This window comes from Pleurodeles waltl, chromosome 4_1 (assembly GCF_031143425.1).
Source record: "Pleurodeles waltl isolate 20211129_DDA chromosome 4_1, aPleWal1.hap1.20221129, whole genome shotgun sequence".
Classification (NCBI taxonomy): Eukaryota; Metazoa; Chordata; class Amphibia; order Caudata; family Salamandridae; genus Pleurodeles; species Pleurodeles waltl.
Window position 1 is genome coordinate 328205413 of NC_090442.1, and position 14323 is coordinate 328219735.

Here is a 14323-nt window from a genome sequence, read left to right on the forward strand (position 1 = left end):
TCTGATGGGCTCTCGATACATGGCACAGCTCACTTTGACACTGTGGTGGGTACCTGACTGATGGCATGGTTCACTCCAACACTCCAGCAATTATTTGGCGCTCATTTTTGAGCATGACAACCACACACCTGCAAATGATGATTCTTCAGTGCAGCAGTCACCACACAGTGCCTAAAGGTGATGACTTCAATTCATCATGTGGTGATCTCTGGTAACTTTGTCTTCAGGACTGATCCCAACGCAATGGCACACTTTGGCAATGCAACAGTCACACAGTCGCCATTGGGAATACAGGCCACCAGCAAATGCTTATTCCCACTTCAGCTGTGACTACCACATAGGCACACCGCTTCAGATGCTTTGGTAGTTACAATAGTGATAAATGGTGAAGATCACATTGCCTGTCCTGGCAGGACTGCAATTCCTTCTGCACACTTGCTTAGTGAGTCTCCTTTGGATGGGTCAATTATGGAAGTCCCTTAGACAATCAACACCCCCCCCCCCCGAAGACCTGACAATTACTTCCCTTGTTCACAAACAAGATGTCTTGACAACTAGGGAACTACAGTAATTCTTCCTTCAGATCAGACACCTAGTAATGTTCCCTTGCTGGGGAATTGGCTGTCAGTGCAAAACCAACACTTAGCTGTGTAGTACAACATGAAGGCTCTACGGAATACCTCCCCCTCCTTGGTCGAAGAGACTACAATGAACAACAATAGACCTTAAGCTTCTACCTTTTTACTCATGCCACAGATGGAGGATGTGATTTCAGGTCTACTTCCTTGTAAGAGGTTTGGGTCTGTTACCTTTTTATGTGTGCTAACCAGACCACCTCCAAGACCTGGCCATTGTCTGCAATGCTGCTCTTCCCAGCAGGGCAGTTCCAAGGTACAGTACCCACCACAGACATATAGAAAGAGGCATGAGCACGTTGTTTCCAGGTATTTACAACCTCTTCTTACAGAGATTAGGAAGAGAGACAAGAATCTGTGCCCCTTCATAATTTCCCCTAACAACAGATACTGTAGGCCTCACTCTCACCCCTTGTCATCTTCCTGACAGCAGCTGCAGTCAGAGTTATTTACAGCCCAATGTAACTGGAAGGGCCCTGGCTCTTCTAAAGAAAGCCTGTCTACTTTTTCTTCACAATAGCTTCTGGTGTCCCCCTCCCTCATTGTGGAGACATCAGTAAGACATATATGTTTTATGGGAAAATCAGACTGCCTCCATCTTGTACTCTGGTCCAGGCTACAAGCTTCCAAAATGGAACTCTCAGGCATGTATCAATCATAAGTGGCACACTATCAATCCTAACACACACACACACACACACATAGGGGATCCTGGGTTAATTGTGAGTATTAGAACCTTTTAGATGAATGGGCCTACACAGTAAACTTTCACCACTCCACTCCACACATGAAACTCACAAAAGGGACAGTAGTCCTCTGTTACTCTGAGGATGGGCTTGATGTTCTCCTCCTGATTCAGAACGAGATCCAGAACTGATCATTGTTAAACGCCAGAACTAGGTCAACAAGAACACAATGGGATGACAAAAATCGAAATCCAGGATCACAAGTAAATGCATTTCGGGCACACATGACAGGGGTCACAAACATACATCATGCAGGAGAAATTTCCGTCCCACCATGTTCTCTTGTGTTTTTATGGCCCATTGGATCTGTCTGCATGTTTGTCCAATGCTTTCATGGGGAATTTCTCAGTGCAGAAATGCTAGTGAAAAGAAACCATTCTTCCAATTGGTGAGAACTATTGGCTCTCCTCAGGGCATGTTGACTGTTTTCCACATGCCTGAGGGACTACCGTATTCTGGTATGAACAGAAAATGTATTGAATATAGTCTGTATCAACCAGCAAGATAAGTTCTCTCCTGGTCTTTAAATCTGGTCACTTAGTAATTGTCATATTTGGCTGAGATCGAACATTGGATCTAAAGGTTTCACATGTCAAAGATCTCGAGAATATCAGGGCAAACTGTTTGAGCAAGGTATTTCCATCTTCCTAGTATCTATATGTTTCTTCAACTATCTTCAAAGGCTTTAATGGTATGTGTGGGATGCTTTTTGTGGACATGCTTGCTTTCTTAGAACATGCCCAACTTTCTCGGCTATGTTCCTTCCTTCCTGTGCATAAGGCTTGGAGGTTGACTGCATTAATAAATAGATGGCCTCTCATTTCTTTTGTACAGCTTCCCACTTATCCTCCTATTCCCTATTGACTCTTCAGAATTCAGATTGAGGCAGCTGACGCCATTATAGTGGTCCTCTACTGGCCTCCCTAGTCATGGGTGGCTCTTTTGTCCATTACTGAATTGACAGCTTGGTGGCACTCTCTGGTCCCTTCTACTTTCCTGTTCAAAGAGCATCATCAGGAAGGTAACCTTTGTCTCTCTCTGTTGGGCTGGTAGTTGACAGGTTTGGACTGCAAACCTATAGCCTCCAAGATCAACTAACTAAAGCTATTCATAATTCTAGATTGTCCCTCCAGGCTCCTATTATAAAAAATTCTGAAGCTCCTTTTGACTTTGGTGTAAAGCCTATTTGTTTTCTTAATGAGATTGCACATTTCCTACTATCCTTCAATTTGTTTAGGAGGATTTTAAAAAAATGGTTGTTTCCACTCTTCATGTTCAATAAGTAGTAATAAAAGCAGTCCATGAATCTTGGGGAGTCCTGGTGAGACTGATCTGCTTACCTTTTGTCTCTTGAAAGGTTTTGTCTTATCACATCATGTGAGCCATTGCCTAGCTTCTCCTTTAGACTTACCTTTGGGGGTATAAGCTGTTGTGTTGGCTACTTCTGTACTTATTGAGTGGCAAATTGCTCACTTTTAACTGAAGTCAGTACCATTTTGTGCATTCTTTTTTAAGATTCTAGAGAATGGAGTAGTCCTTATTTCTGAATCTGTTCTTGCCTCAGGTTGCCTCCATAGTTCAGGAGGCTGCATTGAATTATTCAAATCAGTCGTTACCTTTCAGTTATTCTGCTCACCTTTTTTTTCCTTTGGTATTGCTGGGCAAGGTCAGAAACTGTCTTCACTTTCTTTCAGCCGCTGGATCACATCTTGAGTGCCTTGGATTATTCCCTGTTTGGTATTACTGAAGGAATACACAGTAGATCTACCAGGGGAATTGCTTCTTCCTGGGCAGACATTCCCCACATTTCCTTGTCTCAGAACTGATGGGTGGCCACCTGGACTTCTGCTCATCTCTTCATTCATTATTATTATCTTCAGGGCATTTCATCTGAAAATGTTTCCTTTGGTCTACGCAGTTCTATTTTTCTTGAACACATGTTGTCACTAAAAAAAAATACTATGGGTTGGAGCATTGATGCCTCTTTGTGTATGCTTTCTGTGCAGAAGCTCAAAGTATATCTTTAGCATTCCACACTTAGGACCTAATTATGAGTTCAGCAGATAGTTTACACCATGTGCTGAACTTCCGACAGGGAGGTTACCGCCATACTGCTACCTCCCCGTCAGGCCCATTAAGAGTTTCCCACTAGGTCAGCAGGTGGAAACCGGAGTTTCTGCCCCTGGCCTAGCCAGAAACAGCCTATAGCATTGGCTCCGGCTTGTAATCGAGCCACCGGCAGTGCTGTAGAGCGCAGGGTGCACCAGCACCCTTGAAATGTTCACATTGCGAGGATGCTGGTCAGGGGGGCCCTGCACTGTCCAATGCAAGTGCATGGGCAGTGTAGGGCCCCCCTATGGCCCCCTGAACCTGTTCTGTGCCAGTCTTTTCATGGCGGTGCTACAAGATCGTAATCGCCTCAGACCACTAGCCCACCGGGATCCCTGTTTCTGCCAGAGTTGGCAGTCCCCTCCTGGTCCAACAGCCAGGGTTGAAATATGATGCTCGGACCGTCTACTGACTGCCAGACTCATATTGAGGACAAGGACAGGGAATGTAGGGGCCATATCCTAATTACCTACTGGTAATGTTTTACTTTTTTCTTCTATTCATCCTTGTCACAGTCAATATGAGGTGTTTAACCCAAGCTAGCCAAAGGGTTTAAGTAATTTACATATATATTACCTGTTCTAGTTAGGACCATGTTTTAATATAAAAAGCTTTTTTTGGCTTGCCTATATCTTTGGCACAATTTGACAAATCTTCACAAAACTTTCTTTAAAAAGTGCGCTGGTGATTCTTGTGGCATACAGAAAGATTTGTGGTGATCCGTTAAGTGGGGGTCGAGAAAAAGGGGGAACAATAATTGTGTTTCCCATGTTAATTCTCATAGGATCTTTAGATGCAACTACAGCCCGAACCACTGGGCGGAATTGCACCTAATGAAAGATAGCTTTTGGTATGCAGATGTAGTGTAAATCTGTCCAGTAGTTTTGGAGATATTAAAGGGCAAATAAATTTGTATATCTAGGGTCACGGATCCTCCCAGACGACTTTGTGAATAATGAAGAGCTTGTGCAGGGAAATGCACAGCTCTGATTGGCTGCCAACACTTCAACCAAGAAGTATTGGCAGCCACATGGGGTCTCAGCATCAGCTGAGTCCCACAACAGAAAGTGTAAAAAAAAGAAAGGGGGGGCAGGGTAGAAACACCCTGACCCCTTAGCTCTGGTGTTGGGGTCTCAAAGGGACCACACCAGAGCAACAATTGCTGTAAATTCACAGCAAATTTGTTTTTTTAAAAACAAGCCTGGGCTCCTGTGCTTGTTTTATTTAAGCATCTGGGTGGTCCTGGTCCCAGGGGCATGTGAAAAATTAAGAGGGGGGTGCACTGGGCACCCCTCCTGGGCTTTGTACAGCCCTGAGGACTGCCAGCTCCCCGGGTATTTCTGTAATTTTATGCGGGGGCCCAGCACAGCCCCCCACAGCCCCAGGGACCGCCACCTCCCTGGGGCATTCATGTAATTGTATACCTGGACCACCACCTCTGCAGGGCAAACATTAGGAAAAGAAAAGGGGGTCTGTTTCGAACCCCTTCAGCCCCAGGGACCATCACCTCCCCGGGCTATTGTACATAGGAGGAGGTTGTGCAGGCTCCACTTGAGGAGCCACAGATGACAGCTGCTGCCAAGTCACATCAAACACTCAGCTCCTCCGTCTTCCTGCAGGTGGAGATGCAGGCAGGGAGGCAGAGGAAACAATTGCTCTCACAGAGAGGGAGTTGCTTTAGCAGCTCCCTCTCTGTGACAGCAATGCTGGCTCCCACAGGAGGGGGGGAGCCAAATGGGACTGTGGGGGCCTTCACAGTCCCCAACATTGTGACTGGGTGCCCTGGTGGACACCCAGGTCACATGGCCGGGCACTGGGGGATGGCGTTTATGGGCCCGAGATCGACCCTGGGTAGGGGGGTCATGTGCCCCCCTTGCCCAAAAAATAATAAATAATTAGGCCCACATCCCAGGGGATGGGGTCCCCAGGGCTAAAATTGGTCTGAGGAGGGCGGTCGCATGCCCCCCCTAAAACAAACATATTTAGGCCAGGCGTCAGGGGATGGGATCCCAAGGGCCGAAATCAGCCTGAGGAGGGGGTTGGTGTGTGTCCTCCTCCACCCTAAAAAATTGAATGTTTAGGCTGGGCTCCGGGGGATAGGGCCCTTGTGGCCAAGATCACCCTGGGGAAGACGGTGGCACTTGGCTCCCTTCCCCCCAAAGAATCAAATGTTTAGGCCAGGCCCAGGGGGAAGGGATTCCAAGGGATGAGATTGGCCTGGGCAATGCAGGGGTTGGGTTGCTATAGGGATTGGCCACATGGCCTGGCTGGTAGCCAGGCCATGTGGCCAACCCCTGCTGCACACAGCTGAAGACCATGCACAGTTCAGTTTTGGGTGGTTGTAAGGATTGGCCACAGGCCAGGTCCTGCAGCCAAACCCTGCTGCGCACAGGTGAAGGCCATGTGCACATAGCGTTGGATTGTTATTGGGGTTGAACACAGGGTCTGGCCGCAGGGCAGGTCCTGCATCCAAGCCCCAATGCACACAGCTGAAGGCCATGCGCAGTGCAGATTTTGGTTGTTATAGGGGGTGGCTGCAGGGCCTGGCCACAGGCCAGGCTCTGCGGGCCAACCGTTGCCGTGCATGACCTTTGGTGGTTGGATTAACATATAGTAATGAAAATTACTTTACGTTTAAAAAAAATGTAGAAATTCACTGAAAAAAAACAAAGGTTACAGGGAAGTTATAGTTGGAAATATAATGAAAAAACCTTAGACATTCACTGAAAAAAACAAAGGTTACCGGGTCATTATAGTTAGGTTCTGAATTAAACTCATACAAAATGATAGAAATTCAGCACTTATTGTTAGAGTTCTTTCAAGTAACTATAATTCTCGCCCTAAGGCACTAATTGCTGAATTTCTATGATTTTGTACAAGTACATTTAGAACCTAACTATAACGATCATGTAATCTTTGTTTATTAGTCAATAAATATAAATAAATATATTTATATATATGTGAGTATATATATATATATATATATATATATATATATATATATGTATATATACGTATATATAATGTATGTTTGTATATATATATATATATATATATATGTATATATATATTTATATTTGTCATAATTTAATTCTAATGCATAGTTTGTTGGATTTCCTTCAATCCTTCTTGGGTATTTTTAGGGTTGCGCGCGTAAGTGCTCTAACCTGCTGTGATCTCTCTGTGGGCTTTTAACCAAGCCCACTACATGCCCATCAGTTTCATTGGTTTGTGGGCTTGCCTTTTAAAAATTGCTTGATTTTATTTGTGAAAGGCATGCATGCGTCAATCGTTTTCTGGTGTTTAGCCCTGCTCGAGCGCACTGGCCAACTACTGAAAACATACGAAGCTCCATGTTTTCAGCACGGTTTCTGGACTATTTGTTCTTATTTCCTACGCAGCGCGATATCGCTGCACATATGCCGATATGTTTGACTGCAAGCGAACTTCTGTTTCATTTTGTGTGCTCATTCACGCTCATAGCGTGGTGCTTTAAATCAGGTCGCTTATGTAAGACGGTATTACTTTTCATTTTCGTTTTATGTGCCAATAAAAGTCTGGTTAGGACTTTACAAAGCTAATAGTTCTAAGTCGAGCATTCCATTGCAAATTCTTCTTTTGTTGTTGCGCTTCCCTGAATGTGCAGCCTTTGGGTTGCTTGGATATGTCAGAAAGCATGTTGTGAAAATCGAATCTTTATAGCGCTTTGCTTAGTGAAGGGGCTAGATAATGAAAGCAAACGAAACGGTAAAAAGAACTTAATTTGTTTGATACATTTGCAACTGAGACAAATTAATTCTCAAAAAAAGTATTTTTTGTATTTAACATATTGGGCTATTCGAGGCACACAAAAAATTTAAATTTTAAGTTAAAATACCCCACACAAATCCTTCGTATTCATTTATGGTGAAAGAGCAAATATGTTTGCAACAGCACAACTGTAACCGCAATTTCCATTAAATAAATGAAATACCCAGTGTTACTTTTCACTGGATGTAAGACCGATACCACGTTTCTCTCGCTAAAGTAACTGCTCATCACTTGTTTTCCAAGAAGCTCACGTGAAGCACAAACAGCAAGACATTCTGGGCAGGCAGCAGCAGACCACTGTGAGAATAAACTATTGTATGCATGATGTTAAATCCAATCTTTCACACAGTGATAAAAATACAGCATTGCCTACAGGATGGCAATAACTATTTCCACCAACGTTTTGCGGCAGGCATTAATGCTTGATATGAAAAATAGTTTTTAATTTCTTACATATCAGCGGTACTTGTAAGACTTACCCCATCGGCCAGGCATTTCTCTCGATCAAATGGTGGGCACCCTGTTGTTTTCTTTTCCCAGGTAAATTCCCCTCTCTCATTAACTTTACAGTAGTTGCTGTCGCATCCATCTTGGATTGTTTCACCCGGCTACAAAAAGGGAAAGTGTCACAGTCTTATTAACAAATGAATGACCACATGTGCCTCTTATCTATAGTTTTCCGTACTACAGAAATGAAAAATAGGTCCAAACTATTTTTCATTAAAGGAAGAATACACTAAAAGTATATACATTTTTGTGGAGATCTGACTTGAGAATCAGAATTCGAAAAAGAAAACATGGTAATGATGTTGACTAAATGACTCCGGCATCCTGCGGCGGACATGTTAGAATGCCAAATTTGAATTCTTTTGAGAGGAAGCGTTACTTTTTTTGTTGGCACCCATGTTTAGAGTGCAACTTTTCCTAATGAGCTCCAAGCTTTATGCACTGGATGAAGAAAAGGTTATCTGTTTTGTAACCATCAGGTCTTGGATTAGTGTAGACATGTTTCCTGCTTTAGTCCATCTGAACCAAATGGCATCATAAATAAAGGAAACTACTGACCACTGAAAAACTGTGAGACTTCACTACAGTGTTCACTCCACATACTTTCTGTGGTATATTCAAGGCAGGTAGCCTAAGGCTTGACGGGAAGAATTTGCCAGGGGAAAAAGCATGTGTGACGCTCCTCTAGGCAGTTAATATACCAGCCTGTGTAAGGGAGTGTTTGTGTCTCCTCCCCCACCTACGAAAACCTGGTCAACTTCACTTGACCACAGGCAGAATGTATCATGGCACAATGAGCACTGATCCAGATCTGAAGAAGAGTCCTATTGTCAAATCACAAAGATTCAAGCAAATACACCCATGAGCTAGACAATGAAGCTGTCTCTTCGGTATTAGACAAACCCCATTCGTAACAGAAACTTGTATGGTAAACCTAGCACCCTAGCCTGCTTACTGCACAAGTTAAAGTTTAAAAGCTTCCATCATGTCAATCTGTATGGCAAAGCTATGAATTACATATTGAACAATAAAGATCACAACACACAATGTAAGCAGCAGTACTATGTATGTAATAGCATCCAAGGTATGCAAAGTTCATTGGAGAAAAAGGCACGTATATACCCCACGTTTTCAATAGAAAGTTTCTTTATTTGGAAACGTTTGCTTCATTGTAAGGGAATGTCCATCCAACACAGACAACACGTGTTTCGTCACGCGTGCGACTTTTTCAAGGTTACAACCTCCACATAATTGGACTTATACATCCCATGGCACCCGGCAGTATAATGGACTGCGTCTTGGGCGTATCAAGGACCTCTTAACCATTATTACTCTCGGACTGTGTCGACTCTACTTATCGGAACACGTATAATTATCAGCCATTTAAATAGACGGGATTCCAACATTATAACTTGGTGATATATATTCTGTTTACAACCATACCCATTATTTAGCCTTGAAAAAGTCACATGCGTGACGAAACACGTGTTGGCTGTGTTGGATGGACGTTCCCTTACAATGAAGCATGTGGTCAAAGCCTGCATTGGCTGTAAAAACTTTGTCACAATCTTAGCAATACCAGCATCAATAATCTACAAAACCATGACTATGCCACCTCAGAACTAGAAGCAGTTTGGGGTCAAATCTAGTTCTTATATGACTGTAGGTGTAGGATGACTGCATTCAAGAGATAGTTGGAAATTGTTAATGTACAGATTTCATTGCTCCAGAAGTGCCACAGTTCAGGTGCACTCTCTTTCTACAAACTCTAAATGACATCACGCACTCTTTAAATGAATGGACAGTCTATTCACATTCGGACCCGTTTATCAAAAACAGATAAATAATGTTTCTCAGTTCTCTTCCTTGCAGGCAAATTAGATGGAGCTTTTGACTATCTTGGTTTTCAAAGCAGTGGACAAGTTTATTTATCATATTCCATTTAAAATTATAACCCTACAATCATTGAATTAAATTATTTCTCCAGGGGATGTTATAGTGACATGAGGCCTCTCGACTACTATCATACTCCTATCAAGTCAGTGGCACTTCCAGTTCAAGGTTCCACCTTTTGGCCTCTTCTCAGATCCAAGATTTTTCAAGAAACTATTTGCAATAGCAGCTTAATTTAAATAGACGAGAGAGATGCATTACCATCCCTTGATGCCAGCCTACTCTCCGCTTCTTCTTTCGCTAAGGAACAATAAACACTCAAAGAGTATGCAGTCGTGTGAAAGAAGTAGGATTCCTTTTGAATCCAAAGAAGTCTCACCTTTGTCCTTCCAAGGAATGTCAATTAATTAGAACCTATCATAAATATCTAGGCTCTGCTCTTTATCTTAAAGGCAGCTGGATATGTCTTATGGTATCTTTTCTAGCTCAGTAAGGACATGGTTGCAAGTAAAGTTTTTTATGGCAGCCACCACAGCTGTGGTACCCAAGTCTTGATTTCCATATATAAAAATCTACTGATGCATCAACTGGAGTGCTGGTCTCCATTGTCTCAAGATTATAAACACTCATAACAATACACCAGAAGTGTTACTTTCTATATCTTGAGGGGTAGTACCAGAAATATCTCCCGAAAGGAGCTGCATTGGTTTCCCAGGCTCCAGTTACTCTTATGACACATGACTACCCGGGACAGGAGTAATACAGCCAATGGTCCCCTTTCAAAGCAGCGATTAACTTGTCAAATTGGAAAGAACATTCAGACATTCTTTGAGCTCTTCACAGTTTCACTTCAATTCTTCAGGGCAAGTTAATTCTAGTCAGAACAGATCATCAGGTGGCCAAAGCATATGTAAATCAACAAGGATGTGGAAAGAGTCCTGCTCTTGCTAACAGTGCCCAAGAGACTTATTCTTGGTTAAAGAAGTACTTATCATTCTTTTCTTACAGGAACTGTGAAAATGAATGTAGATCATTTCTGCAGAAAGTATCCTTCCTTAATGTTTTTCACCTGTTACAACAATCATTCTAGTTTATTACACAACAGTTAGAGCTTCAAAGGCTGGGCCTTTTTGCATCCAATAAACAGCACTCCTTCCTCATTTCTGCTCAGAGAAGTAGTGTTAGAAGGCCTGGAATTAAATGTTTACTCCTCGTTTGGCACTAAAGATTTCTTTATGCATTTCCCCTCAAGCACCCTCTCCTGAGGATGCTGAAGAAGATTTGTGAATAGATTAAAAGTGATGCTAGTCACTTCATTCTGCCCTGAACATCACTGATTCCCTTTTTTCTTCAGACTGTAAGTGAGCCCTTAGGTTAACCTTCCCTATATTTCAGCCCCTCTTTTATTTCTTACCCACTGTCATGACGTTCTTGCCCACCTTCATTTCACAGCCTAAATTTTCTACAGTTAGTGTTTTAATCAAACATTTGCCCTAAGGGGGTGGCTATAGCTATCCAAGTATCTTGGACACCATCCACTATATCCTGCTATTTGAAACACTGAAAACATTTTGATTCATGGCATCAAGACATAGATTATTTAAATCCCAGGGCATGTAATACCTTATTCTTTCTGGACTGCCTTAGGAATGTTTTTTGAAAGGGACTGACTTCCCCTACATTCATTGTTCAATGGGCAGCTAATAGAGATTTCAAGAACCCACTGGTCTTTAAATCATTCATTTGGTTTCCAGACTCCTTTGGATTTTTATAATAAGAAACCATGTTTTGTCCACGTCCCCATTGGATCTTCCTATAGTCATTTAGGTATTACACTGTCTTCCTTTTGAATCTATATCCTCTGTTCATTTGCAATGTCATTTGTCTAAAGTACCTTTATTGAGGCAGTCCAATCTGCCTGTAGATTGGGAGAGTTACATTCTCTAGGTAACATTTTTCCCATTTGAGAATTCTTCAGGACAAAGTAATTTTTTATGGCCAGGTCTGGTGTTTCTCCCAAAGGTACCTTTCTCAAGAAATCGTTCTGCCAGCTTATTTGCACTGTGAAAAGGGACAGTCTGCTAAATTGTATCAGGGATAAACATTATTTGATGGTTACCTTACATCTCTGGGTTGGGTTTCTTGTTTCTCAAACTTGTGTCCCATTAGGCAAAAAAGTCCCTAAAGAAATTCACGGTAGACCCATAAGCAATGCAGCTTTCTCTTGGCCAGAAAATAGGGAGGTTGTCTTGCAAGAGATTTGTAGAGCTGAAATTTAGGCACATTCCAATACTTTTGTTTCCAATTATCACTTGAAGGTATCACAGATATGGTTCTTTTTCAACTGAGATTTCAATAATTTGGTTTTATTGCATCAGGGATATAATTTTTATATTGTCTCATAGGTAAGGGCTAGGATGCAGAAGATGGAATGAAAGGTAACGTGCTGATCAATTCCAGGTAATTTTCATTAGAGTGTTAAAACACAGTAAACCGTAGGGAAAGTAAGACATCATGCAGTGGCCATCCGATCATCTACAATGTTTCCTAAGTAGTAAATTAAAGACATCCACATCCAAACTCCTCTTTACGAGCTCAATTGCTGATTCACAGAATAATCTGCTGCAGGAGAGGTTCATAAAGTGGGTCTAACTTATAACCCTTCACTTGCCGATATCCCCACCGGAAAAAAGACTGTACTTGCTTGTTAAGCCTCTCTATTAAAATATCGCTACAGTGCTGTCTAAACGCTGAAATAAGCTAAAATATCATGAAGTAAACTCTTGCCAAAACGCAGTACTGTAAAAAAATGCATATGATTTATTTTGCATTATAAAAATACATTACATTTAAGTATGCACTTGTGGTTCTGTAAATGGGATCTGAAGTCATTTACAAACGACCCTTGTGGTTTCTCATGTCATCAACACTCCTCAGGGGCGTTATTGGATCATAATAAATAGTTACTATTCGCGTGTCCTCTGCACTAAAAAAAAGAAATACCAGAGGGAGATTTCAGATGTTGTTTAGATGACGTGAGTTCACAGGGGCGCATCTACCCGTGCATGCAGTCCACCATCCACACACGTACATGCGCACGTGTACGCTCATACACACACTGGGCCTTTGGAACCATAGTAATAAAACTTGTGAAGAACAAGAGAGAATGTTTGGACATTCTGTATCATGGGTACGTACTTAGGGTCGAACACTACTATTTCCAAGGACTACAGCAAGTGTGATTTGCGTAAAAATGAAGGTTAAATCGTGACTAATGAAAGATAAAATCTCACCTAGTCTTTGCATGTAGACACAGAAGCACAACACAACAATATTTCGGCTGATTTTCTTTCGGCTGATTTTCTTTCGGCTGATTTCGGGAACTGTTAACTATAATGAATGTGCTATTACTTTTTTCACATTAACCGCCATAAAACCAAACTAGCAGATCCGAGTTAGGCTACCTTGCACTATGCAGGTTTGATCCCATAGTGAACAAGCATTGGAAAAGTCAATAGATCTGGCCATTGAAAGCTGGTGTAGTGGATATGTTATGTTTTACATTTATTGCAAGAATATGCCACCAAATTAAAAAGAAAACATGCCACCTCCTAAACGTGGCGTCCACATCCCTACAGTGCACATTTTAACTTTACAAATATTAACCAACACATATTATGGTATTGGAATAGTATTGTGCCTCTTAGCAGGCAGGTTAATTTAGAACAGGTATAGACACAATTTTCGGCAAATCATAGAAAACTGTGATCCTTTTTGACACAAAGAAAATGTACTACTGGCTTTAATTTATTGTAACCTGAAGACATAGAGGACACAAAGGACAATAAAACAATACAACGGATAAATAACAGAAAGAAATGCCACCATCTTTCTATTTAAGTGTTTTTACTACGAGGCTGGTGGAACAACTAAATATGTCTCTAGGCGGGACCAAAAAACATACAAAGCGTTTTGAAACATTCTGGACAGCAATCCCAATGAGAATATCCACTCTTAATTATGTTCAACCCTGATGCACAGCTAGTCCAGAAAGAAACCAATCGAGCATGAATATTGGAGCGTAGCCTGCATTGTCCCACCTATTGTTGGTCATGTATAACTTCACGCAGATATTCTAAAATAAAGGTTCGTTCAGACCCTCGTATATAAACTGGCACTGAAAATCAGTGACATGAGAAGCATTTACATCCAAAACATTGTGTAATGGCTTCTCAGGAAAAATCTCATTTCCTGCTGAAAGCACTTCAACTATTTCTAAACTAGTCCAGGTGAAGGAAAATGAGTAATATCTCTCGGGTGGTGAGGTTATTATGACATCTGACTTTTATCTATTTCACGATGGACGCGTATGTGGGCAGCAGATGATGGATTTACAAATGTGGATTAGGTTAACACTTTGTTTTAAAAAGTGATTACCATGGTAGATACTGACCTTCAAATTAACCTTGCGTCCATCCTTCAGCCTGATGGCACACACGGTTGGCACGCATCGTCCGCAGCAGGATCCGTTGATCTTTTCTGGCCTGTAGTTCTGCAACGAGATCATATAGAACAGAAATGTTGGTGAACAGAGATGTTTACACAGACTGTTAGTGCTGTGTG

General features: G+C 41.9%; 1 protein-coding gene across 1 annotated transcript in view; it reads right to left on the minus strand.

The window, feature by feature from the left end:
• The window catches only part of VWF (von Willebrand factor), a 1017342-nt gene that overhangs the window by 38958 nt on the left and 964061 nt on the right, over window positions 1-14323 (minus strand). The window contains exons 48-49 of the mRNA XM_069228440.1: window positions 14154-14252; window positions 7780-7908 (exon numbers count right to left, since the gene is read on the minus strand). Of these exons, the coding sequence (XP_069084541.1) occupies window positions 7780-7908; window positions 14154-14252 (228 nt within the window). The remainder of the gene's footprint in view (window positions 1-7779; window positions 7909-14153; window positions 14253-14323) is intronic.